The 26,125-nt window shown below is 40.1% G+C and overlaps 2 protein-coding genes across 4 annotated transcripts in view; one reads left to right on the top strand and one right to left on the bottom strand.

Moving 5' to 3' along the window:
* The window catches only part of EXOC5 (exocyst complex component 5), a 60,714-nt gene extending 40,202 nt beyond the window's left edge, over positions 1–20,512 (bottom strand). The window contains exons 1-4 of the mRNA XM_055437088.2: positions 20,373–20,512; positions 2,036–2,130; positions 1,266–1,413; positions 86–280 (exon numbers count right to left, since the gene is read on the bottom strand). Coding sequence (XP_055293063.1) covers positions 86–280; positions 1,266–1,413; positions 2,036–2,130; positions 20,373–20,399 — 465 coding nt within the window. The 5' untranslated portion in view covers positions 20,400–20,512. The remainder of the gene's footprint in view (positions 1–85; positions 281–1,265; positions 1,414–2,035; positions 2,131–20,372) is intronic.
* Positions 20,513–20,626: 114 nt separating this feature from the next.
* The window catches only part of AP5M1 (adaptor related protein complex 5 subunit mu 1), a 36,558-nt gene continuing 31,059 nt past the window's right edge, over positions 20,627–26,125 (top strand). For all 3 annotated transcript variants that reach the window (XM_088839569.1, XM_088839571.1, XM_088839570.1), the window contains exon 1: positions 20,627–21,119. In XM_088839569.1, the coding sequence (XP_088695695.1) occupies positions 21,046–21,119 (74 nt within the window). In that variant the 5' untranslated portion in view covers positions 20,627–21,045. The remainder of the gene's footprint in view (positions 21,120–26,125) is intronic.

The following is a 26,125-nucleotide window of genomic DNA, read 5'->3' as shown; positions in this document are numbered from 1 at the left end:
ACTCTGGAAAGCAGCAATTGTAGTTCATAATTAGAGCATTGTTAGTAATGTTATTACATGCTTTTATCCTTCTGACAGTGCTCACCTTTTCAGAATTTGTAAAAACATCAGATTTCAGTTCTCCATCTAGAAATTCATTGAAGTATTTCATCAACTTCTGAGCCTCTACTGCCCGTTGTCTGGGTGTGTTTACCCCCTCCAACTGGTCTCCAAGGTGACAGACTTTGGTTGCTACATAGCTGATGTGCTCATCTAGTTCTTGGAAATGTTGGAAGGCAACCTAGGAGAAACATGCACAAGCATAAAATACAATCAGAGAACCCAGATTAACTATTAATACTATTATTTTTACCAAAGGGAATTTGCATTAGAAGTATTTTGAATCTATTACTTTAATTACTTAAAAAAACATTTACATAAGCTAATGTAAATTACTGACTTTATTAAATATTTTCTAACAGTTATACAGGCTTAAGTGAAGGAATCTAAACATGAAAACTGAGTAGAAATCAGCTTGCTAATCCCTAATACTAAAGAACAAACAACCCCTACAAAGCAGTAATGCTAAACATGTTCTTCTAACTACACTTATAAAGGTCAATCAAGTTCCACATCAGGCTCAGGATGTGAAAGAGGTTCAGAGGTTCCTAATTAAGTCTAGTGCCTAAGTAAGAATGGCTAAGAAGCTTGGCCTGTGTACCCCAGAGTCACCCTAATGGTCTAGTTTTACTCCAAAATGGACTGAGGAAGAGTTCTGCATCTGCTTTTCCCAGTTACACCAACATTCTCATTAGGGTATCTGTCTCACGACTTCTGTGTAACTTCCCAGACCAGGTTTCCTCTAGGGAAAAATCTGATCCAAGCAATAGTTGGTCTGGTATTATTACTTTGCTTTATGATTAAATGAGAATGCAAATAAATACCTAAATATCCAAGCTATTCATGACTCCCTAAAAATACAGGTCTGCTGAGGTATCATTCTTAAAAATTTGCATTGTTAAGAGAGGAAGCAAGGACCACACTGTACTGAATACCATCCCATCCTAAGAAGGGAGTACTCTGACCCCAAATCATCACTCAGTAGCAAACAAGTGCACCAAGAGTGCCTGGTAACAATCTATTAACATTTTATGACATGAGATGGCAGCAGTATAAAGAAACCTCAACAACTACTATTTGACTAGACTTTAAAAAAAAAAAACTGAAAACTGAAAGGATATAAATATATTAAAGTCTGTATATTCATTATTTAATTAACGGTTTACCTGATTGCTTTTCTGGAGTTCTTGTACCTTCCTGGCAAATTCCTTAGCTTCTTTCTGACACTGTTGCTCTAGTTTCTCTACTTTCCTTTGAATCCTTTCATCCATTATCTGGAGCTCCTGAATATGATTTACAAATTCTTCTAATAATCTAACAAAAGAAAATTAGAATATGTATCAATCCATCTATAATTGATCACTAGGTACTGATCAGTTCACTTACAGGTAAAGCATTAGTGAGCATTCCTTGAGGTAGGGATGAACATGTTAATTTTCTCTCTAGTATCATGGTAGGGATTATCTATGATATAAATGAAAACCTCATAGGAAATCCCCAGATTAACCCTGAGAAATGAAACCAATTTTATAGAAATAGTTAAAAGGGTAAAATGTACTATATAAACATAATACTCACTGGGGTATGGTGAGTTTTTATGCCCCCAATTTACAACAATACTTAAAACAGCATACTCAACATGTTTTATTTTAGAGGTATAACCAATAATTTCTAATTTATTATTAATTGGAGAAAATATTAAATTCTCATAATGCAATAAAATCCCTTCCCCCATGTCACTTAAAGTCCTTCTCTAAAATAAAAGAAACATAAAAGGAAAAAAAAATAAATCTCAAGCTTCTAATGCTTCTTTCTTTTATTGGCCAGTTGTTAACTCCCTTTTCATGAATATTGAAAGGAATTCCAACAGTCACCTCTGTTCCAGACACAAACTTGTACTAGATTGGGTCTATGAAAAAAAAAAATTTTACTTCACCTTTTAGGATCAAAAGCTTCAGGTCCCCCTCTAGAGCCTCCTCCCGGGGTTCTCCATACAAGACGTTCAATATACTCATCTGCCACAAAAGGCTCCTAGTTTACAAAATAAATGTTCTTTTAAAAGTTACATACATCATAACTTACTACTACTTACAAAAATGAAATAGGTTATACTATGTGAGAATGGAAATCAAACTACTAATGAAATATATCTAATTATTAAAATGTACAGGCTTTTTCTATTTAAAAAGTCTTTAATAAACAAATCATTTAATGAAAATTAGGATATTAAAGAGTTTGATAAGCAGTAACAAACTAATGGAAAAATGAGCAAAGCAAACAATTTATAGAAGAAATAAAAATGGCCAAGAAACATGAAACATAAAGGATATAAACTGAAAGGATATAAATATATTAAAGTCTGTATATTCATTATTTAATTAACGGTTTACCTGATTGCTTTTCTGGAGTTTGATTACTAGTAATCAAATAAGGTCAAGTTATTTTATTTTTTTGGGCCTCACACTGGTAACGTTTTTTCTTTTTCCTCAATTACAATATTTAAATACAATATTTCCTTAATTATAATATGCAGTACAGGAGCAGGTAAACTGAAATTCACACTCTCGTTACTGTTACAAAAGTTAAAATGTACAATATTTTTGGAGGGCAATAAGCAACATTTTGGTAACATCAACAGGTCTACAAATGTTCACACTGCTTAAACCAGTAATTCTACTTTTAAAATTCTAAGGGAAAAAGTAGATATGAACGCAAAATTTCTGTACTATGTATAATGCTGAAAAGTTACTTACAGAAATATAAACAATCATTATTGAAAAATTATAGTCAATTTATAGGATAAAAAATTATGTTCCTATTAAAATCATGTTGTAAAAAAGTTTAATGAAATGAGAAATAATGCTCACATATAATATCTAATATTAAAACAGCAAGACAAAATTTTCTAAACTTTATAGAAAAAAAGAGTTTAAAGAAAAGAATATCAGAATAGAAGGTCCAATTAAGAAAATTATCATTCAAATGTTCACCATCAGCTGACAATAACACATGAATTTACATATTTTCCATGTTACCCTATTTCATATAAATAGGTACCATATATATTGCCTCACACTTAGCATATAACTTAAACTGATAGCATTTGTTGGTGATTTCAGTTTGAATTCTTGTATCTGTAAAACTTTCCATTCTTAATCATACTTTAAAAACATATTTTCATTGATGAACATTCACTGAACAATAAAATTTCCACTGCCAAGCAGTCTGTTAGGCTTTGAAATAAAAAGATGTATAAAACACAAATGGCACCCTTCAGAAACTTACAGCATAGCATGAACAGGGAAAAAGTATAAAGAATACAGTAATAGTATGTGACAAGTAAAATTTAAAATTTGTGCACAAACTTCAGTACTAACATTGCTGAGAGAGTTGTTAACTCAATAGGTAGTTGAGTGATGGAAATAGGATATTTCTTAATTCAGCAAATGTTTAGAAAACAACTACTCTTGTGTTGAGCACTGTGGCAGGCACTAAGAATACAGATGTGAATTCAGTACAGAAGTCTCTGCAAGTTCTCACAGAAATGATCTTCTACTAAGGATACAAACTTCAAACAGTAATTACAGAAATAACTAATCACAATTGTGATAAATGTGAGGGAAAGAAATTCCTGAACGCTCTAAAAACAGCAACAGAGATGAAGGAAGATGGAAATGAAAGAAGACTGGTAAAAAGTGAGTATTGCAACAGGTTTACTTTCTGAGAGCATGACACCTTAGCTGAGACCAGAGGAAAGAAGAAAAGTCAGCCAGAAAAAAAATGGAACAGTTTTCCAGACCATTAGGGAAAGAGAAGATAGAGCTTAACCCATTAGAGGAAAACGGACTAAATCACAAATACCACATACGGAAGGATGTAGAGAGAAGTGACAGTTAAAACCCACAGATGATAACCTGTCCTTTTATCATCATCAACATCACATTGGAATTTGAGAGAATGGCTTACCTGTCTGATGTGAGAGGAGGACTGAGAGGATAAGCTTCAGTCAGAACAATAACCATCAGAAAAAGAGGAGGAACACCAACAAGAATAACAGCTCACATAGTCATTTAACATTCACTATGTGCAGTTCCAAGGGAACATTTCATGCAAAGATGGGCTCGATAAAGGACAGAAATGGTATGGACCTAACAGAAGCAGAAGATATTAAGAAGAGGTGGCAGGAATACACAGAAGAACTGTACAAAAAAGATCTTCACGACCAAGATAGTCACGATAACATGATCACTGACCTAGAGCCAGACATCTTGGAATGTGAAGTCAAGTGGGTCTTAGAAAGCATCACTACTAACAAAGCTAGTGGAGGTGATGGAATTCCAGTTGAGCTATTTCAAGTCTTGAAAGATGATGCTGTGAAAGTGCTGCACTCAATATGCCAGCAAATTTGGAAAACTCAGCAGTGGCCACAGGACTGGAAGAGGTCAGTCTTCATTCCAATCCCAAAGAAAGGAAATGCCAAAGAATGCTCAAACTACCGCACAGTTGCACTCATCTCACACGCTAGTAAAGTCATGCTCAAAATTCTCCACGCCAGGCTTCAGCAGTATGTAAACCGTGAACTCCCAGATGTTCAAGCAGGTTTTAGAAAAGGCAGAGGCACCAGAGATCAAATTGCCAACATCCGCTGGATCATGGAGAAAGCAAGAGAGTTTCAGAAAAACATCTATTTCTGCTTCATTGACTATGCCAAAGCCTGTGACTGTGTGGATCACAATAAACTGTGGAACATTCTGAAACAGATGGGAATCCCAGACCACCTGACCTGCCTCTTGAGAAACCTGTATGCAGGTCAGGAAGCAACAGTCAGAACTGTACATGGAACAACAGACTGGTTCCAAATAGGAAAAGGTGTACGTCAAGGTTCTAATATTGTCACCTTGCTTATTTAACTTATATGCAGAGTACATCATGAGGAACGCTGGGCTGGAAGAAGCACAAGCTGGAATCAGGATTGCCAGGAGAAATATCAATAACCTCAGATATGCAGATGACACCACCCTTATGGCAGAAAGGGAAGAGGAACTAAAAAGCCTCTTGATGAAAGTGAAAGAGGAGAGTGAAAAGGTTGGCTTGAAGCTCAACATTCAGAAAACAAAGATCATGGCATCTGGTCCCATCACTTCATGGGAAATAGATGGAAAAACAGTGGAAACAGTGTCAGACTTTATTTTTTTGGGCTCCAAAATCACTGCAGATGCTGATTGCAGCCATGAAATTAAAAGACGCTTGCTCCTTGGAAGGAAAGTTATGACCAACCTTGATAGTATATTAAAAAGCAGAGACATTACTTTGCCAACCAAGGTCCATCTAGTCAAGGCTATGGTTTTTCCCGTGGTCATGTATGGATGTGAAAGTTGGACTGTGAAGAAAGCTGATCGCCAAAGAATCGATGCTTTTGAACTGTGGTGTTGGAGAAGACTCTTGAGAGTCCCTTGGACTGCAAGGAGATCCAACCAATCCATTCTAAAGGAGATCAATCCTGGGTGTTCATTGGAAGGACTGATGGTAAAGCTGAAACTCCAATACTTTGGCCACCTCATGCGACGAGTTGACTCACTGGAAAAGACTCTGATGCTGGGAAAGGTTGGGGGCGGGAGGAGAAGGGGACGATGGAGAATGAGATGGCTGGATGGCATCACCGACTCTGTGGACATGAGTTTGAGTGAACTCCGGGAGTTGGTGATGGACAAGGAGGCCTGGCGTGCTGTGATTCATGGGGTCGCAGAGAGTCGGACACGACTGAGCGACTGAACTGAACTGAACTGATGTGCAGTTAAGACCAGAGGTTCTATTTTATCCCCAATTTATAATGAGGAAGCTGAGATTTAGAGAGGATACTTACTTGCCCAAGGTAACACAAGCTGTATATGGCAGAGTTGAGATTTAAAATGCTGTTTCCACTGCTATATAACACTTAATAGAAACTTTGGGAAACTACAATAGCTCCTTGTGTCTAAAGTTTAGGTGGTGAGAATAAGAGGTGAAGCTAAAAAGGTGAAAACTGCCACATGAAGGCACATGCACATCACTGATTCCATCTTTTAAAATTTCTTCTTATATTCATATGGCATCAAAAATACAAGCCAATAATTTTATCAAACAATTGATAAACTGTCACATGCTTTGTGTACATAAAATCCATGATCAACTTTCAAACTGTACATATTTTAAAAGAAAACCATACAGCTTTTATTATTATTAATATCAGTTATTGCTAAAAAATAAACATCAAGTAGCAAGAACATATAACAATATAAATAGGTTTTTAAAAAATTTTAAAGACTCTTTTTAAAAGGTTCTTTTATAGTGGTCAAAATAACTGAAAAATAGCAGACACAGTAATCCAGTTCTAGGAAATAAAAACATCCGATTATGATCAAGGCATGAAAAGCAAACTAAACTGCTAGCTACTTTTAAAAAATTCAGTTCAACCCAGATTTTAAAATGGGCAGAAGAAATGAACAGCCATTTTTCCAAAGAAGACATATAGATGGCCAAAAGGCATATGAAAAGATGCTCAACACGGCTAATCTATCATCAAAAAGAACACAATTAACAAATGATGGCCAGGATGTGGAGAAAGGGAACCCTTGTACACTGTTGATGGGAATAAAAATTGGTGCAGCCACTGTGGAAAACAGTATGGAGATCTCTCAAAAAACAAAAAATAGAACTACCATGTATGTTAGTTCCTCAGTCATGTCCAACTCTTTGTGACCCCATGGACTGTAGCCCACCAGGCTCCTCTGTCCATGGAATTCTCCAGGCAAGAATACTGGAGTGGGTTGCCACTTCCTTCTCCAGGGGAACTTCCTGACCCAGGGATTGAACCCAGGTCTCCTGCACTGCAAGCAGAATCTTTACCATCTGAGCCACCAGGGAAGCCCAGGACTACCATATGACCCAGAAACTCCATACCCAGGTATATATCTGAAAAAACAACAACAGTAATTTGTGAAGATACATGCACCTCAATGTTCGTAGCAGCATTATTTACAATTGCCAAGATATAAAAGCAACATAAGCGCCCGTCAACAGGTGAACTGATATAGAAGGTGTAGTACACAGATAAAATGAAACACTACTCAGCACATAAGGATGAAATTTTGCCATTTGCAGCCACACAGATGGACTTGAAGGGCATTATGCTGAAAGTGAAATATAGCAGACAGAGAAAGACAAATACTGTACAAAACCATTTATAATGGGGAAACTAAAAAAATACAACAGACTAGTGAATATAACAAAAAAGAAGCAGACTCACAGACACAGAGAACAAACTAGTGGTTACCAATGTTAGGGGAGAGGACAGTATCAGGGTAGGGCAACGGGACGTACCAACTATTGGATGTAAGATATGCTACAAGGATGTATTATACAATTTGGGGAATATTCCAATATTTTGGAATAACTGCAAATAAATAAATTCAGTTTACGCAGGCGCTGACACGATTGATGATTAAATCGTAAGGATGAGTTAGATATTCTGCAAAGTAAATATTCTGACCCTCTAAACTACAATTTACGCATTTAGCAAAAATATTTATATAATCATACCTGAGTCTACCTCACTTGAGACAAAAGAGTTGACATGTCTAACAAATCTTAATTTACAAGCACAAACTGAGAAACAATGACTAAAAGGAATTTATACTTAGAGCTACTCAGAACTTTAGAAAGACTGACAAACACATGAAAGACTTGTAAATAACATGGTTCAGTTCAGTTCAGTCGCTCAGTCGTGTCCGACTCTTTGCGACCCCATGAATCACAGTACGCCAGGCCTCCCTGTCCATCACCAACTCCCAGAGTTCACTCAAACTCATGTCCATCGAGTCGGTGATGCCATCCAGCCATCTCATTCTCTGTCGTCCCCTTCTCCTCCCGCCCCCAATCCTTCCCAGCATCAGACTCTTTTCCAGTGAGTCAACTCATTGCATGAGGTGGCCAAAGTATTGGAGTTTCAGCTTTACCATCAGTCCTTCCAATGAACACCCAGGATTGATCTCCTTTAGAATGGATTGGTTGGATCTCCTTGCAGTCCAAGGGACTCTCAAGAGTCTTCTCCAACACCACAGTTCAAAAGCATCAACTCTTCGGCGATCAGCTTTCTTCACAGTCCAACTCTCACATCCATACATGACCACGGGAAAAACCATAGCCTTGACTAGATGGACCTTGGTTGGCAAAGTAATGTCTCTGCTTTTTAATATACTATCTAGGTTGGTCATCGGAGAAGGCAATGGCAAGCCACTCCAGTACTCTTGCCTGGAAAATCCCATGGATGGAGGAGCCTGGTGGGCTGCAGTCCGTGGGGTCGCTAAGGGTCGGACACGACTGAGCGACTTCACTTTCACTTTTCACTTTCACACATTGGAGAAGGAAATGGCAACCCACTCCAGTGTTCTTGCCTGGAGAATCCCAGGGATGGGGGAGCCCGGTGGGCTTCCGTCTATGGGGTCACACAGAGTCGGATACGACTGAAGTGACTTAGCAGCAGCAGCAGGTTGGTCATAACTTTCCTTCCAAGGAGCAAGCGTCTTTTAATTTCATGGCTGCAATCAGCATCTGCAGTGATTTTGGAGCCCAAAAAAATAAAGTCTGACACTGTTTCCACTGTTTTTCCATCTATTTCCCATGAAGTGACGGGACCAGATGCCATGATCTTTGTTTTCTGAATGTTGAGCTTCAAGCCAACCTTTTCACTCTCCTCTTTCACTTTCATCAAGAGGCTTTTGAGTTCCTCTTCACTTTCTGCCATAAGGGTGGTATCATCTGCATATCTGAGGTTAAACTGATATTTCTCCCAGCAATCTTGATTCCAGCTTGTGCTTCTTCCAGCCCAGCGTTCCTCATGATGTACTCTGCATATAAGTTAAATAAGTAGGGTGACAACATACAACCCTGACGTACTCCTTTTCCTATTTGGAACCAGTCTGTTGTTCCATGTACAGTTCTGACTGTTGCTTCCTGATCTGCATACAGGTTCCTAAAGAGGCAGGTCAGGTGGTCTGGTACTCCCATCTCTTTCAGAATTTTCCACAGTTTATTGTGATCCACACAGTCAAAGGCTTTGGTATAGTAAATGAAGCAGAAATAGATGTTTTTCTGGAACTCTCTTGCTTTCTCCATGATCCAGCGCACGTTGGCAATTTGATCTCTGGTGCCTCTGCCTTTTCTAAAACCTGCTTGAACATCTGGAAGTTCATGGTTCACATATTGCTGAAGCCTGGCTTGGAGAATTTTGAGCATGACTTTACTAGCGTGTGAGATGAGTGCAACTGTGCGGTAGTTTGAGCGTTCTTTGGCATTGCCTTTCTTTGGGATTGGAATGAAGACTGACCTTTTCCAGTCCTGTGGCCACTGCTGAGTTTTCCAAATTTGCCGGCATATTGAGTGCAGCACTTTCACAGCATCATCTTTCAGGATTTGAAATAGCTCAACTGAAATAACATGGTAATGACAGCTAATTTTTAAAAGTATTTACTATGTGCCAAATATGTGCCTAGCACTTACAATCTTACTTAATACATACTTAACAAGTCTATGAGGTAGGTTATATTAATATAGACTAGTTTTATACCTGAAAAATTGTGATACAAGGAGGTATTTAATCCAAGGCCACATTGGTGAGCTACAATCCATGGGGTCACAAGATTTCGTTGGAGGTCTGGGTTCCAACAGACGCAACAAATCATGATGTCAAACAGATCCAGGAACTATTCATCATAAGATGGAAGTAGTAACCCCAGGATCAAACAGGAACAGAACCAGAAAGCAAACTGCATAAGCAGGTAGCCCATGTTTTTCACTACTATTGCACTAGCATGCTTGCCTTAATTCATATGTATGGCCTTATGGGAATCACTTAAAACCAGATGACAGAGAAGGAAAAAGCATGAGCTTGCTTCATGAAGAGTTGGCTAAGCATGTGGTGTCAAATAAAAATGAACAGCAGCTGCAGTCACAACTTCCCTCAGCAGTGGCCTTGAAACTCGGTGGCAAGAAAAATATCCTCCCAAAAGGCAAAGACTGGTCATCCTCATGGGTGGTCAGAAAACTGACCTAGTTAGAATATACATGGACTCATGGATAGTGGCCAAGGACCTAGCTATCAGAGGAGAAAGACTGGAAGAAAGAGAACAGGGAAATCTGGGGTTGATGCACATGAATGGACACATGAGACTGGGCATGAAGTATGAAGATCTTAGTATCACATGTTAACATCCACAAGGAGACATTTACTATGGAAGAAGAATAAATAACCAGGTAGACAAGATGACTCTGCCATTCATCGCACTTCTAATTTTCCTCCCGGGTAAGAACCCCAAATGGAGTCCTAGAAGAGCTACCTGCCTCCTCCCCCCGACCAATGTATATGAAAACATGCAGCTTAGTGGCACAGGAGTGTTCTGCAGTGAACACAGATGTGTAGTCCAGATATCCCTTCAAGAAGGGTCCTGCTCTAGCTTCTAGCAGTGCTGTCAGCAGAGCATTCACCTGGCAGTATTTTCAGGGATCCTTCAGCTACACAGAGCTGCTTCACTCAATGTCATACTTTTCCTAATGTTGTCTGTGTGTACTCAGTTGTGTCCAACTCTTTGTGACCCCATGGACTGTCTCCTCTCTCCATGGAATTTCCCAGGCATGAATACTGGGGCAGACTGTCATTTCCCACTCCAGGGGATCTTTCCGACAAAGGGATCAAACACAGGTCTCTGTGTCTCCTGCACTGGCAGACAGATTCTTTTACCATTGCACCACCTGGGAAAGCCATGTGGTCTCTATCTAATTACTAAGACGGTGATATAAAGGCCTGACCACTTGAGTAAAAATCAGGGCAACTCTGAGAGGTAATTTTAGTTTCAGAACTTGCCATAGGAACCATCACCACTGTCGCTGGGTCAGCTGCTGCTGCTGCTGCTAAGTCGCTTCAGTCGTGTCCGACTCTGTGCGACCCCATAGACGACAGCCCACCAGGCTCCTCTGTCCTTGGGATTCTCCAGGCAGAACTTGCCATAGGAACCATCACCACTGTCACTGGGTCAGCACTATACTGCTATTTCTCCTAAGACCCAATTTTGTTTATCTACCCTGTCCTTTCACATATACTCACCCAAAGGATTCAGTTCAGTTCAGTTCAGTCGCTCAGTCGTGTCCGACTCTTCGCGACCCCATGAATCATAGCACGCCAGGCCTCCCTGTCCATCACCAACTCCCGGAGTTCACTCAAACTCATGTCCACAGAGTTGGTGATGCCATCCAGCCATCTCATTCTCTGTCGTCCCCGTCTCCTCCCGCCCCCAACCTTTCCCAGCATCAGAGTCTTTTCCAGTGAGTCAACTCGTCGCATGAGGTGGCCAAAGTATTGGAGTTTCAGCTTTAGCATCAGTCCCTCCAATGAACATTCAGGATTGATCTCCTCTAGAATGGACTGGTTGGATCTCCTTGCAGTCCAAGGGACTCTCAAGAGTCTTCTCCAGCACCACAGTTCAAAAGCATCAATTCTTCGGCGATCAGCCTTCTTCATAGTCCAACTCTCACATCCATACATGACCATGGGGAAAACCATAGCCTTGACTAGACGGACCTTGGTTGGCAAAGTAATGTCTCTGCTTTTTAATATACTATCCAGGTTGGTCATAACTTTCCTTCCAAGGAGTAAGTGTCTTTTAATTTCATGGCTGCAATCAGCATCTGCAGTGATTTTGGAGCCCCCAAAAATAAAATCTGACACTGTCTCCACTGTTTTTCCATCTATTTCCCATGAAGTGATGGGACCAGATGCCATGATCTTCGTTTTCTGAATGTTGAGCTTCAAGCCAACCTTTTCACTCTCCTCTTTCACTTTCTAATAAATATTCTGCACACTAAACTGTCTTAAAGTCAGCTTCTCTGAGAAAACCTGCAACATTGTAGCAGTCTAGTCAAGAGATGCTAATGACTCAGATCAAAGTAGCAATGTAAGGGATACTGTCATATCGCCAGGTTCATGACCTTTTAAAGGATCTATTCATATGGACATGAGAGTTGGACTATAAAGAAAGCTGAGTGCCAAAGAATTGATCTTTTGAACTGTGGTGTTGGAGAAGACTCTTGAGAGTTCCATGGACTATAAGGAGATCAAACCAGTCTATCCTAAAGCAAATCAGTCCTGAATATTCATTGGAAGGACTGATCCTGAAGTTGAAAGTCCAATATTTTGGCCACCTGATGCGAATAACTGACTCAGTGGAAATGACCCTGATGCTGGGAAAGATTGAAGGCAAGAGGAGAAGGGGACAACAGAGGATCAGATGGTTGGATGGCATCACGGACTTGACGGATGTTGAGTTTGAGCAAGCTCCGGGAGTTGGTGATGGAGAAGCCTGATGCTGCAGTCCACGGGGTCACAAAGAGTCGGACACAACTGAGTGACTGAACTGATACAGTGAGTGAACTGAATGCTGACAAACTGGATGTGGGAAGAAATTTTAAAAGGGAATCATGATGACTCACAGAGGTTGCAACCAGAACAACTGTATGAACAGTGAGTGGTACCATTTACTGAGACTGGGAAGGAGATGGAAAAGGAGTGGGGAAACAAGAGCTCTATTCTGCATATTATATGCTGAAGATGCCAATCTGATATACATGTGAAAAGGTAAAGCACATAGTCAGAAAAATAAGCTGTTTTACAGGGAAGAAACTGGTGCTAGATATAATTTTAAAGTTATTTAAAACCTCAGAACTGGATCAGGTCACCCAGGAAGAAGAGCATGCCAACATGTGGAAATAGGAAGAGGAAAGGAAACCATCAAGAGACAAAATAAGAGGGACCAGTAAAGGAGGAGGAACTATTAGGAGAGAACAGTATCATGGAAGTGAAATATAGGTTTTATCTTCAGAGGCAATCAAATTATCACAAGAGTTAAAGATAAATCAGTTGCTGATTTTTAAAAAATGGAAGTTTTGAAAAACAAACAAAAAAACCAAAATCTTTTCTGCTTATAAAACTAAATAAATCCCAGTAACTTATTAATACTTAGCACTACAAATGCATTTACAATGAGGAAAAGATAGGCAAATTAACAAATTCTTCAAGACCTCTAAATGACCAACTCCTCCTTAAGAGGATTCTCAAAGATACTTGTAAACAAATCCCCCCAAAATCTTCCAGAATTTCATGAATCTAACAAAGGTATATCTTAATCTCTATTTTTCTATAATAATTAAGAGCAAAATCAGCCTAAACAATCTAAGTATGTACTACAAAGATACTATCATGTTAAATTCAACTTTGCATGCATGCTCAGTCACTTAAATTGTGACTGATTCTTTGCCACCCCATACATTGTAGCTCGCTAGGCTCCTCTGTCCATGGGATTTCCCAGGCAAGAAAAAAGGAGTGGGTTGCCATTTCCTCTCCAAAGGACCTTTGGATCCAGGGATCAAACCAGCATCTCCTGCAATGGCAGGTGGGTTCTTTACCACTAAGCCACCAGGGAAGACAAACTTTACATAATTTATTACTGTGTTTATCTGTTAAACTGATTTCATATTCTTATAAGTTTCATATTCTGTATTACTAATTTAATAAAAACATGGGGTTTGTGGTCATTTCTACTAAATAAGACCTCAAGCCCTTGAACAGGAACATAAATCCCTAATTTAACACTTTCTCCTTGAGAAAATCCAACTAAGCTTTCTCAAAAAAATTCAATAAAATGTTACAGCCGCCTACAAACTCAAAGAACCTATAATATTTTTGCTTATCTAGGTTAAAAAAAAAATAAGGCTCAGAGGTTTCAGGAAGAAGTATCTCTGGGTCCTATTAAAGCAACTAACAAGTAGGTTCAGGTACTTCCTGTAGAAAGTACTTTTCTTAAAATCACTATGTAGACCACTGTCAAACTAATCTTTAAAACACTACTCACTTTTAGTCAGAAACTTCCCTATGCAATTTCAAAACTATGATGCTCTTAAATCTACCCTTTTAAGTTCTTATTTTATACTACCTAACCTAATTTCTTTGCACCTCAAAATGAACAGGCACACTACCACGAGCCTACTCTCATCTTCTCTTCAAACTCATGTTACTTCTGCTTCCTTATCTGTGACCAAGTTACTCAATCCACAAGGATACTTGTGGGGAAAGGGTTCTTTTCCTAGATTATCTCTACTGATTTCTTCACTCTTAAACAATCCCCATGAAGCTGAAAGGGCTCCCCTGGTGGCCCACTTCATAAAGAATCTGCCTGCAATGCAAGAGACCAGGGTTCAATTCCTGGGACAGGAAAATCCCCCGGAGAAGGAAATGGCAACTCACTCCAGTATTCTTGCCTGGAAACTCCCATGGACCACAAGAGCCTGGCAGGGTACAGTCCATGGGTTACAAAGAGTTGGATATGACTAAACACACACACACGTGCACACAAGGCTTAAAAATTCAAATCCCAACATGGAATAATATTTAATACCAGTAACACTTCCATTTTGTCATTTATTGCTTTACACTAATATCTGTGGGAGAAAGCAATGGCAACCCACTCCAGTACTCTTGCCTGGAAAATCCCATGGATGGAGGAGCCTGGTAGGCTGCAGTCCATGGGGTTGCTAAGAGTACGACACAAATGAGTGACTTCACTTTCACTTTTCACATTCATGCATTGGAGAAGGAAATGGCAACCCACTCCAGTGTTCTTGCCTGGAGAATCCCAGGGACGGGGGAGCCCAGTGGGCTGCCATCTGTGGGGTCGCACAGAGTTGGGCACGACTGAAGAGACTTAGCAGCAGCAGCAGCAGTAACATCTATAAGTTTCTCTCTTCTTACACTTAAATTGAAAGCAAGGGCAGGTTTTATCATCCATTTCTCTTACTTTCCAGCTGTGGTCAACAGAACAACGTTGAGCACATCGCAGATGCACAATAAATCAAAACACTTGTTTGCCCATAGCCAAATCCCCTTCTGAGGACCTTGAAAATCAAGATTTGCCCCTCATATCCAAAACCAAAAAAAGGCAGGACCACCATGCTCCACTCCAGAAATAAAAAATAGGCATTCTATGGTGCTATAAATCCAACACTCTACTAGAAACCAAACATGAGCTTTATACAATTCCAGCACTGGAACTAAATGAATTTTACCCATTTGGCTTCTCCTTTTAACCACATTTGATTTTATTTTCATGAGACTGTGTGTTTTGTGGTGGATTTAAATGAATTACATTTATTGAATACTGGTTCTTTTGAAAAGCACTACAAATGCTTTGTTTCAGGCTAGCAAAATGGGATTCATCCTACCCAAGGAAAGGCTGAAAGAAAGCACACACAAGACAACTAACAGGGTAAGTGATAAGTGTGCCAGGAGAGCTTTTGTTCCAGTGGTCTTTGATCCTGGTTCCTGACACAGTCCTCCTAAAACTCTTCTAATCTGCTAAGTGACAAAGTTGATAGGAGTGGTTTACACAGAACTCCTAAATCTCTTGGAATCTCCTGGGAGCACCTTTGGCTCTAATGAAGCCACTCTTGGTGGGTTCCTGGATGGGAGCTGGTCACCAGAAAGATAAAGCATGATTAGAAGCCCAGAGCTTTCAGCTTCATCCTCTATACTCTGTGAAGAGGAGAAGGGTTAGAGATTGAGTGAATAATTGATTCTCTACATGATGAAATCTCCATAAAAATCCCTAACGTGTGAAGTTCTGAGAAATTCCTGGTTGTGGAGCACATCAAGTTGCTAAAAGGGTGGCACACCCAAGGAGAGAACGGCACTGCGGTACTCCTTCTCCACACTGCCTTATGCGCCTCTTCCCTCTGGTTGTTCCTGAACTTTTCAATAAACCAGTAATCTAGTTACTAAATTGTTCTCCTGAGTTCTGTGAGCCATTCTAGCAAACTAGTGAACCCAAAGAGGAAGTCATGAGAACCTCCAATTTATGGCTGGTCAATCAGAAATAGAGATGACAACACTGGTCCAAAGTGGGGGCATTTTTGTGAGACTGAGCCCTTAACTTCGAGCCCTTTGTGGGACTTAAGCTAACTCCAGGTAAACAGTATCAGAATTAGAGTGAAGTGTAGAAAATCCAGTCAGTGTCTGTTGGAAAACTGAATTGTTGTGGGGAAAAAATCCCCATCTCCATACATCTGGTGTCAGAAGTGAAGCAATATTGAGAGTACTGGTAAAGTGTTGAGAGAAGAAAGGTTTTTTTTTTTTTTTTCTTTCACTCCCTCAACTAGATTTTTAACTCAAACCATCTTTTAATTTCAGTACTGGAAGGATTTCTGGCCTAGGGTAGGTAAGGTAAGGAAAGCTAAATGCTTACTGAATGAATCCATTTTCTCATATACATGATACTATAATCGGTGGCCAAGTTCCATAAATATGTATTTAATAGCTAATATGGCTAAAACAAGTAGCATATCAACATCTTGAAAGTAAAGGAGTGGTCCTTACTTGTATATTTCATGGTCATTACTAACTAGTTAATTGAACAACAGAATAAGACTTTTTTAATAAGTCTTCAGTCGGTGTAACTTAATTTGTAACTCTAAGAGACATAAATATGTTTTTATAAAGATGTGTTCTTCACTATTCAAATTCTAATCTAGAAGTCAAAGAGCCATTGTCACCACAAATTACCTGACTTCAAACACTATTATTAACGTATCCACATTTACAAAAGAGAAAAAAAAAAATCAAATTCCTAATCCTGGTATTTAGAACCTCAACAATTAAAAACTCACCACTCCTCATCTTCATGCATGCTATACTTCATGAACTAAGATGAACTCTTCCCTTGTTTTGGGGGTCTACACTTGTATCATCTGCTTTATTGGAATGTCCCTCCACCCAGTTCCACAAACTCTAATTTATCCTTTGTATTTCATTCAGATGCCACCTTCTAATTCTTTCCCACTTCTAGAGGTAATCTTCCTATTCTTTCAACTTCTATAGCACTTTACCCAGACCCCTGATACCATTTATAACTTTATTTCAAGAGTATGTAGCTATAATATCTATCTTCTCTCCCCCTATTTAACATTAAGGGCAAGTTCTATTTATAATTCAACATTTTCCAATGTTCCATGGAATTCACAAGATTAACAGAAAATAAAACAGTCTCATGGTCAAAGAAGTTTGGGAAATGAACTTAAAATCTTTAACACACCAAGGAATATTGTAAATCTCTAATGAAATAAAGCATGCCCATATCCAAAACTTCTTTGGGCTCTGAACCAGTTGTGTTTTTTGCTTCACATCTCAAAGGATTAATATGTCTATAGCAAATTCTTTCAGAGAAGGCAATGGCGCCCCACTCCAGTACTCTTGCCTGGAAAATCCCATGGACGGAGGAGCCTGGTACGCTGCAGTCCACGGGGTCTCGAAGAGTCGGACACGACTGAGTGACTTCACTTTCACTTTTCACTTTCTTGCATTGGAGAAGGAAACGGCAACCCACTCCAGTGTTCTTGCCTGGAGAATCCCAGGGACAGGGGAGCCTGGTGGGCTGCTGTCTATGGGGTCGCACAGAGTCGGACATGACTGAAGCGACTTAGCAGCAGCAGGGGCACCAAATTCTTTGAGACATGAAGTCTCATTAACTTAGTAGGTACTCAACAGACTCTGCTTAACAAAGAATGCTCCCATAAAGGTAACTTGCCCAACCAGAAGAATGACAGGAGAGAAAAATAGCAAGTGAGAAGGGAGTATGAAGTTCTCAGCAGTGCAGTGAAAAGAGAAGAATACTTATGACAACAGACAAAAAATTTACTATCCCAGCCACTTTTTATATGTAGAAGACATAACACAAACCACATATGAACTCTTTTTAGAATGTCCATCCTGAGGTGATCATTTAGAAACACTGCAGACAGAACCTTTAAATCATTTCTGTCAATTGAGGAAATATCTTGTAGTTCGTTTTTGTTGTATGAAGGTGTTTATGTTAAAAAGGAAGTCTCACAGGATCAATAAGATTTTAAAAGAAACAGGGTTAACACTTAAGACATTTCACAGATTCAAAGCATATTTCTTTTTCAGTGTGAAAAAATTAAGGCACAGTTCAATTTACCAGTGCATTAAAGCCAGGATGCATAAAAACTTAATATCCTTGACTACATCCTAAACTGTTTTCCATAGTTCTCCAGCTGTGACTAAGGAAGGAAAATAGAGAAAAAAAGGCACTCCCTGACTTGTCCTACAACCTATGTTCTAAAGGCAATAGCAACAGGAAATGGCAGCGATAACTGAAGTTTGGTTCTTGTTTTCTTTTTTCCTTCTCTCTGTAAAGCAAAGAAACCAACTTTTCACTTGGTGGTGAAAACTTATTCAAGGGTAGAATCCACTGTAGGGCTGAAAAGATAAATACACTTATCATTCCTATTAACATTTAATTTTAACTATTAATGTAATATGCTTTTAATTTTGATGAAGCAACAAACTACACACAGTCAGCAAAAAGAAAGTCACATGTGTTAAGAACTACAAGCATGTTCAATCAAGGGCACTCTATAAACCCTGAGGACACAGGATTAGCTGTCTGTATCATCACTGTTAAGTATTACCTGCTCTCATAACTGAAGTCATTGCATTAACTCAGACCCTAATTTAGTTTAACTACCTTACTAAATAGCAAGACATGAGAAAGCAAAATATACACATATTTCTCTACTTCCTCTCCTTCCCCCATGCAGAACAGAAATCAAATACATTTTCAAGGAAATATATGTGAATTCATATGATCAAACATTTAAAGAAAAAAAGACAACTGGGAAAATTCATAAGCCCAAAGGTTAATATCTTATGAACGGTATGACAAAATTAACAGTTTTCCGTATATTAACAGCTGGCTGGTTCCCTATTTCATTAAAGATTTCAACTTCATAAATTAGTATCTGGCTCAGGAACACACAGTAAAAGCTTTAAGCAAAAAGAATGTCTCCCTGCTCCTGTCAATCAATAAACAAATGGCACAAGTTTGGAGTTAGAGAAATTAATGCAATAAATATATGTCCCTACACTTAAATCTGAGGAAATATAATTAATATTTCCCAATTCTTTCTAATAATTATACTCCTTCACTCACAAATTACTATTTTATTACAATTTATTATAACAATAGCATACAGTTTCTCAACAAATGCATTATCTAGCCAAAAGCTGACAGAAATCTAAACTATAGTTAAATTAACACTAACAAATAAAAAGTTCTCAGTTGTTACAAAAGCTGTGGCATTCAAATTTTAAGCCAAAAAAAAAAAAAAAACCCAAAATAACAAAGTCTGCTAAATCTTACGCAGAAAAAAGAACCCAATTTTCACCTATGGAGAAATTATCTATTGTCAACTTAATTATTGACTTAAATATAGTCTTAATTATTACCTACACTTTTGTTACTCAGTATGAAACATAAGCACACACAAAAACAGTCCATCCTTCTCTTTCCTTCACATCTCAGCTTTCATTTCTTTCACAAAAGAAGATACCCTGTTGTTCAGTTCAGTGGTCCAATTAGAATTTTCCTCTTCTATTATCTCAAGCATCACAGCTTCTCACACTGGATTCCCCTTAGCTCAATTTTAAGTTTTAGAGACTGAAAACGGTCCAGGACACACATTAGAATGTCAATGTCTCACGCGTTAAGGATTCTCTAACTAGCAGTTGAGGGGGGTTATGTTACACTTCAACTCCTCAAGACCCGAACATAAACGTTAGTTTTAGTTTTGACTTTTTTCAGTGGGAAGGGTTTAGTAGGCCTCTATTGTCCTTAAAAAGAGACTACAGCCTTGTCAAATGAAAAGGTAAACTGGTAAAGTGCCGCTTCCAACACTGGTTAACGGAGTCATTACTCAATCACGAGAAGCCCCCTGTCGTCCCAATCTCAAGGGGCCCCCCCCCAGAATATTATGCGGGGATCCAGGCGACAAGACGGAACTCGCCAGACGTGGGTCAGCCTCCTCTTTCCGCGCCCTACGTCATCCCGTCCCATCCCGAGCTCATCGCCCAAAGCCCGAGGCTCCCTTCCAGCCGACGCTGCTCTGCTGGGACTCCAGGCTCGCACCCCTGCCCACCTCCCGACCCGGGGCCGCAAGCTACCCCTCCCCCGTCACGCTCCGCCTGCGCCGACACCCGAGCCACCACCCCACTCCTTCGCCTTCGCACCTTCCTTCCGTCGGGCTGCTCTCGGGCAGCGGCGAACGCCCACTCGTCTGCCCGCCCACCTCGCTGCCTGCACCCCGGGCCTGCCTCTCCCTGAAGAGCCGCGGGGACCCACCTCGAAGAGCTCGGCCGTCGTGGCCATCCCGGCCGGCTGAGAGGCTCGCCTCGCGCTGGATGCCGTCTCCGCTTCACATGCTGCGCCTCAGCGGCGCGGTACACAGGTCCCCGCTCGGCTCGCCAGCTCCGGCTCCCGGCCGCTGCGGGCCGCCCGGCTCCCCACAGAACCCAGGCGGGGCGGGAGAACGGCCATGAAGAGAAGCCGTAGACGCCTGTCAGCTGCCTCCCGGCGCCGCCCGCGCCGCTCCCATTGTCACCGCCTCGTACGCCGGAAGTGGAGCTGCGCGCGCCCGGGTGGCTGCTGGGAGGGGCCGGCGAGGAGGCGAGCAGCGGGGAAAACTGCAGAAAGGCTCCCCGCGCGAGCGAGTGAGGAATCATGAGTCTTGCGGGCCACCGTCCCGGAAGTGGACTCCGGAGAAAGAAGGTAGATGGTCTGATGGAGATAAGTTTATGAGGACTTAAAGTGCGGATTCACAGAACTTTTTGTGGCGTGCGTTGTCCCGGACAGACTCAAAGGTTTTAGTTATTTCACCTGAAGGAGTTAGCTTCTCTGCTGAGCACGATCTCTTTGCGGTGGAGCAGAAGGTGGCTCTGAAGACGCCTGAGAAAGCCCGTCTGCACTCTGCCTCGGTAACCACCTTAGTGATAAGCTGATGCCTTAGTGGCTTATCATGGCCCAGCGGGCAGTGTGGCTTATAAGCCACGAACCAGGAACTCCACTTTGTGGCATTGTCAAATTCTCCAGGTAAGTGCAAATCTGTATCCTTAGGCGTGATAGATAGGATGGATGGATAGTGTAGCATAGTTTTGTGATACTGTGCATCCCTGGTCCAACACTTGGGCAAGTTACTTAACCCTTTATAACGTCTATTATTAATAAGTGGAGACTGTGATACTGCTTCATAGTGTTGTGAGAATTAAATGAGTTGATGCCTGGCACATTTTCCCCTGAGTAAAGTGAAGTGAAAGTCGCTCAGTCGTGTCTGAGTCTGCGACCCCATGGACTGTACCTCGCCAGGCACCTCTGTCAATGGGATTCTCCGAGCAAGAATGCTGGAGTGGGTAACCCGTTCCCTTGTCCAGGGGATCTTCCCAACCCAGGAATCGAACCCAGGTCTCCCGCCTTGCGGGCGGATTCTTTACCAGCTAAGCTACCAACGAAGCTCTGCCGTCTTACCAGCCTTACCACCTGCGTAAGATTGGTACAGAGGTGATAAAAGGAAAAGAAACTTTCTGAGCAGTAAATGTTTCAGATTTTTCTACTTTTGTTAATAAAAATCGTGCAAGGACATTTTAATTCATTCTTCAGGAAAGTCCTTGCTGAGCAGTATCAGAATGTTACTTTCAGCTTCTTATGTTTAATTGCTAGAAGTTCTGTTTACTTCTAAAGTTCCTAATTGTTGAAAATTGAAAAAATACAAAAAAATTAAACAATTCACTTTTTTTAAATGGTGTAAGCTGATCTGCTGCTGCTGCTGCTAAGTCACTTCAGTAGTGTCCGACTCTGTGACCCCCAGGCTCCCCCGTCCCTGGGATTCTCCAGGCAAGAACACTGGAGTGGGTTGCCATTTCCTTCTCCAGTAAGCTGATCCAGTGCCACTTATATAAAATTTACCACGTTTTATCAAAATAACTCTGTGAAGAGTTACACATACAGTAACTCATTGTAAAATATGGGTGGCAATTGAGTAACTTGTTTCACCTTTTATTCTCCATGGTGGGTTCTTGTAAACATTCATTCTTCCCTGAGAAAAGCTCTGTAGTGAAGTATTAATAGCCAGCTCTGAATCTAGATTGAGGCTGATAAAGATGAGTGTATTTTAAGTGAAAAGTGGTAGGCAACGTTAATATGAATAATTCCCTCTTTCCTACCTAAACAATTTCTGTTACTGGAGACATAGAGACTTGGCGTTTACCATTTTCTCAGGGATAGTTAGCTTACATTTTTTGTTGTTGTAGTACCTCAGGAGGTTATTTATAATCTTTAATATGGTTCTTCAACCTTTTTGGTCTATCCTCCCCAGATACTCCTGCTTTATTTATATATTTTATTTGTTATCTTTATTTCTGCCATTTGCCTACCTCATATGATTGGTGTTACGGTTTTGTTTGTGTGTTCATGTGTATATACTTTATATAATTTAACGATACAGATGTCATTCCCATTTCTTAACATTTGTCAGATTTCTCAGCATAATTTTTTTTTTTTTTCTGCACTGGGTCTTCCTTGCTCTGTGGTCTTTCTTTAGTCACAGTGAGTGGTAACTACTCTCTAGTTGTGGTGCACAGGCTTCTCGTTGCGATAGCTTCTCTTGTTACGGAGCATAGGCTTCAGTAGTTGCGGCGTGCAGGTTCTAGGGCACAGTAGTTGTGGCCCACGGGCTTACTTGCTCCACAGCATGTGGGATCTTCCCAGACCAGGGATCGAACCTGTGTCCCCTGCATTGGCAGGCAGATTCTTAACCACTGGACCAGCAGAGAAGTCCTCTCGGCCCTATCTTTAAGAAATATCCAGGTTACTTTGTGTTCATCTTGGGCATCACTGTTCACCACTTTAGTTATGGAAATGGGAAATGTTCCAAATCTCTGCTGCCTAATTGTAGCCACTAGCCACATGTAGTTGTTGAATTTTTGAAATGTGGCTATTGTAACTAAGGAACTCAGTTTTTAATTTTGTCTCATTTTAAGTTTAAAAAGCCATCTAAGGCTGGCAGCTACTATACTGGATAGTGCAGATCTAGGCCATTGTTTCTACTTGCTCTGTAGTACTCCAGGGTTTCCATCTGCCACATTTTACATATCCCCTTCTCCTGCTGATGATCTCCCAAATTGCCTCCAACTCAGCTATCAAAACCATGCTGCAGTAGATAACCTCAAACACTTTACATGAGACATATCTATACTGATTTTGACTACTACCAAATAATTAGCTCCTCAGGATACTTTGACCACTGTACACTCTCACCATCACTCTCTCTATTCTTTTCTAACACTTACTGCACTTTTTGCCAGTGTTGGTATAAAGAATATCTTACTTTCATTTGCATTTCTCTATGGTAGCAACAATGTTAGCCCTTGAGCTTTCCTTTTCTGTGAATTGCCTATCCATATTCTTTGTTTTTTCTTTGAGATTTGCTGGCTTTTTCCTGGTAATTTGTGGGAGTTCATTCTGTAATCTTGATATTAGTCCTATGTCATTTTTAGCTATTACAGATACTTGATCTTATTATCATGGTCAATGAACTTTTCATTACTTTGGTTAACAGAAACCCTTAGTTTTGTTACATAGTAGTTAGCCTTTAGGGGTTTTGTTGTAGTCTTTCCCTACCCTTATTCCCCAAAGATGTCTTCCTACGTTATTTTCTCTTGACTTTGTCATTTTATTTATTATATTTAGGCCTTTAATCCATCAATAGTCCATCTTTGGATGTGACATTAAGTAGGAATCTTACTTTGTTTTTCTCTGTACTATGGGCCAGTTTTTCTGAATCATCTCCAAATGGTATGTATTTTCTTCATTGATTTGTGGGCTGTTTTGATAGTTTTTTATGTCTTCCATTGGTTTGTCTCAGTTCTATTACTTTGTTCTTCTGCCAGAACCATACTGTTTTTATGTCTGTGGCTTTGTAGCTTATTTTTATATCTTATAGAGATAAGATTTTTGTACTGCATACAATAACTAGTTTCTTGAAGAAGTTGTGCTTGTTTCAGAGTTTTTCCCCACCATTCTCAGAATATTTCAGAACAAAACTTCAGATATGTTTGGGTGGACTTTTCAGCATCTCTATGAAGGCAGCAAGTTGGGTTCAGATAATTCATCTGTCACTTGTTTATCTTGTATCATTGAACAAATTAATTAGGTTTTATTTTATTTTTTTCTGTTTTCTGACTTCTTGGGGCTAGAGTTAGAGTGAAACGAGTATATGTATTATCCACGTATTTGCCAAAGAATAAAGGCCGTCAGAGATTTGAGAATCCAAATGATCTTTCCTCTAACTACTTTTTTCCCCACAGCAAAACTTGATTTATATTCTGGTTTAGAGATTTTCTGTCTGGACAGGTAGTAACAGCACCACTCAAGTCTAGCTTAGGTTGGTATTTTTCCCTATAGTTGTGGGGCCATTTAAAGTTCAAGTCCTACTTTACAAAAGGCCTAGAATAAATCTGAAAAGACAAATTGAGTTATCCAACAAAGTATTTATTGCGCACATATTGAAGTATCATATAAGGACCCAGGGGGCTTCCCAGGAAGCACTATTGGTAAAAGAACCCACCTGCCAATGCAGGAGACCTGGATTCAGTACCCTGGTGGGGAAGATCCCCTGGAAGAGGGTATGGCAGTCCACTCCAGTATTCCTGCCTGGAGAATCCCATGGACAAAGGAACCTGGTGGGCTGTGGTCCATAGGGTTGCTAAGAGTCGGACACAACTGAAGCAATTTAGCACTACGCATAAGGTCCCAGATTGATTTATTTTTACAATTTCAGTCATGAAATTCTTGCACTTAGAATTTTAAGAGAACACTTAAGAGCTAAATTTTCCCTTTCCTCAATCAAGAAAACACATCAAAATGTAAATAAGTGAGGTTCACTAATCATGAATAACTTTAAATACATTCTCATTTATCTTTTTAAAAATTATTTAAACACCAGTTTGTCTCAGTTCTGTTACTTTATCTGTTTTTGTGCCAACAACATATTGTATTTATATCTGTGGCTTTGTAGCTTATTTTAATATCTGGTAGAGGTAAGGTTTTCATACTGTGTACAATAGTTTCTTGAAGAAGTTTTTCTTGTTTTGAGTTTTTTCCCACCATGCTCAGAATACTTCAAAACAAAACTTCAGATATGTTTGCGTGGACATTTCAACATCTCTATGAAGGCCACAAGTTGGATTCAGATAATTCATCTGTCATTTATTTTTCCTATATTAATAAAATATTAGTAGTGTTAGAGATCGGAGAAGGCAATGGCAAGCCACTCCAGTACTATTGCCTAGAAGATCCCATGGATGGAGGAGCCTGGTAGGCTGCAGTCCGCGGGGTCGCTGGGGGTCGGACACGACTGAGCTACTTCACTTTCCCTTTTCACTTTCCACTTTCACACATTGGAGAAGGAAATGGCAACCCACTCCAGTGTTCTTGCCTGGAGAATCCCAGGGACGGGGGAGCCTGGTGGGCTTCCGTCTATGGGGTCACACAGAGTCGGACACGACTGAAGTCACTTAGCAGCAGCAGCAGCAGCAGTGTTAGAGAATTAGTAGAAAAACATTTTGGCTAGGTGTGTTCTTGATCCTTGATCAGAATTGCTTGCATATTCTGTAGCCATACCTTATTTTACAAATAAGAAAATAGATTTTGGGAAGTTAGGCAATTTATACAAAAGCTGTGCTGTGCTTAGTCTCTCAGTCGTGTCTGACTCTGCGACCCCATAGACTGTAGCCTGCCAGGCTTCTCTGTTCATGGGGATTCTCCAGGCAAGAACACTAGAGTGGGTTGCCGTGCCTCCTCCAGGGGATCTTTCCAACTCAGGGATTGAACCAGGTCTCTCACATTGCAGTCAGATTCTTTACCGTCTGAGCCACCAAGGAAGCCCTATACAGAAACCAATAGCAAATAGTTGATTTTGTTGTGGACTTTGGAGTGGAGAAATAAGGAATAGGGGAAAGTACTTTTTTTTAATTAAGAAAATGTGAGGTAACATTCTTGTAAATGAGCAAAAAGTATCTCCTGTTTCTCCCAAAAAGGGATGA

This window comes from Moschus berezovskii, chromosome 9 (assembly GCF_049115385.1).
Source record: "Moschus berezovskii isolate FMDL1 chromosome 9, NW_MosBer_1.0, whole genome shotgun sequence".
NCBI classification, from domain to species: Eukaryota; Metazoa; Chordata; class Mammalia; order Artiodactyla; family Moschidae; genus Moschus; species Moschus berezovskii.
The sequence above is the reverse complement of the archived record's forward strand: the minus strand, read 5'-3'. Positions and strand labels throughout refer to the sequence as shown.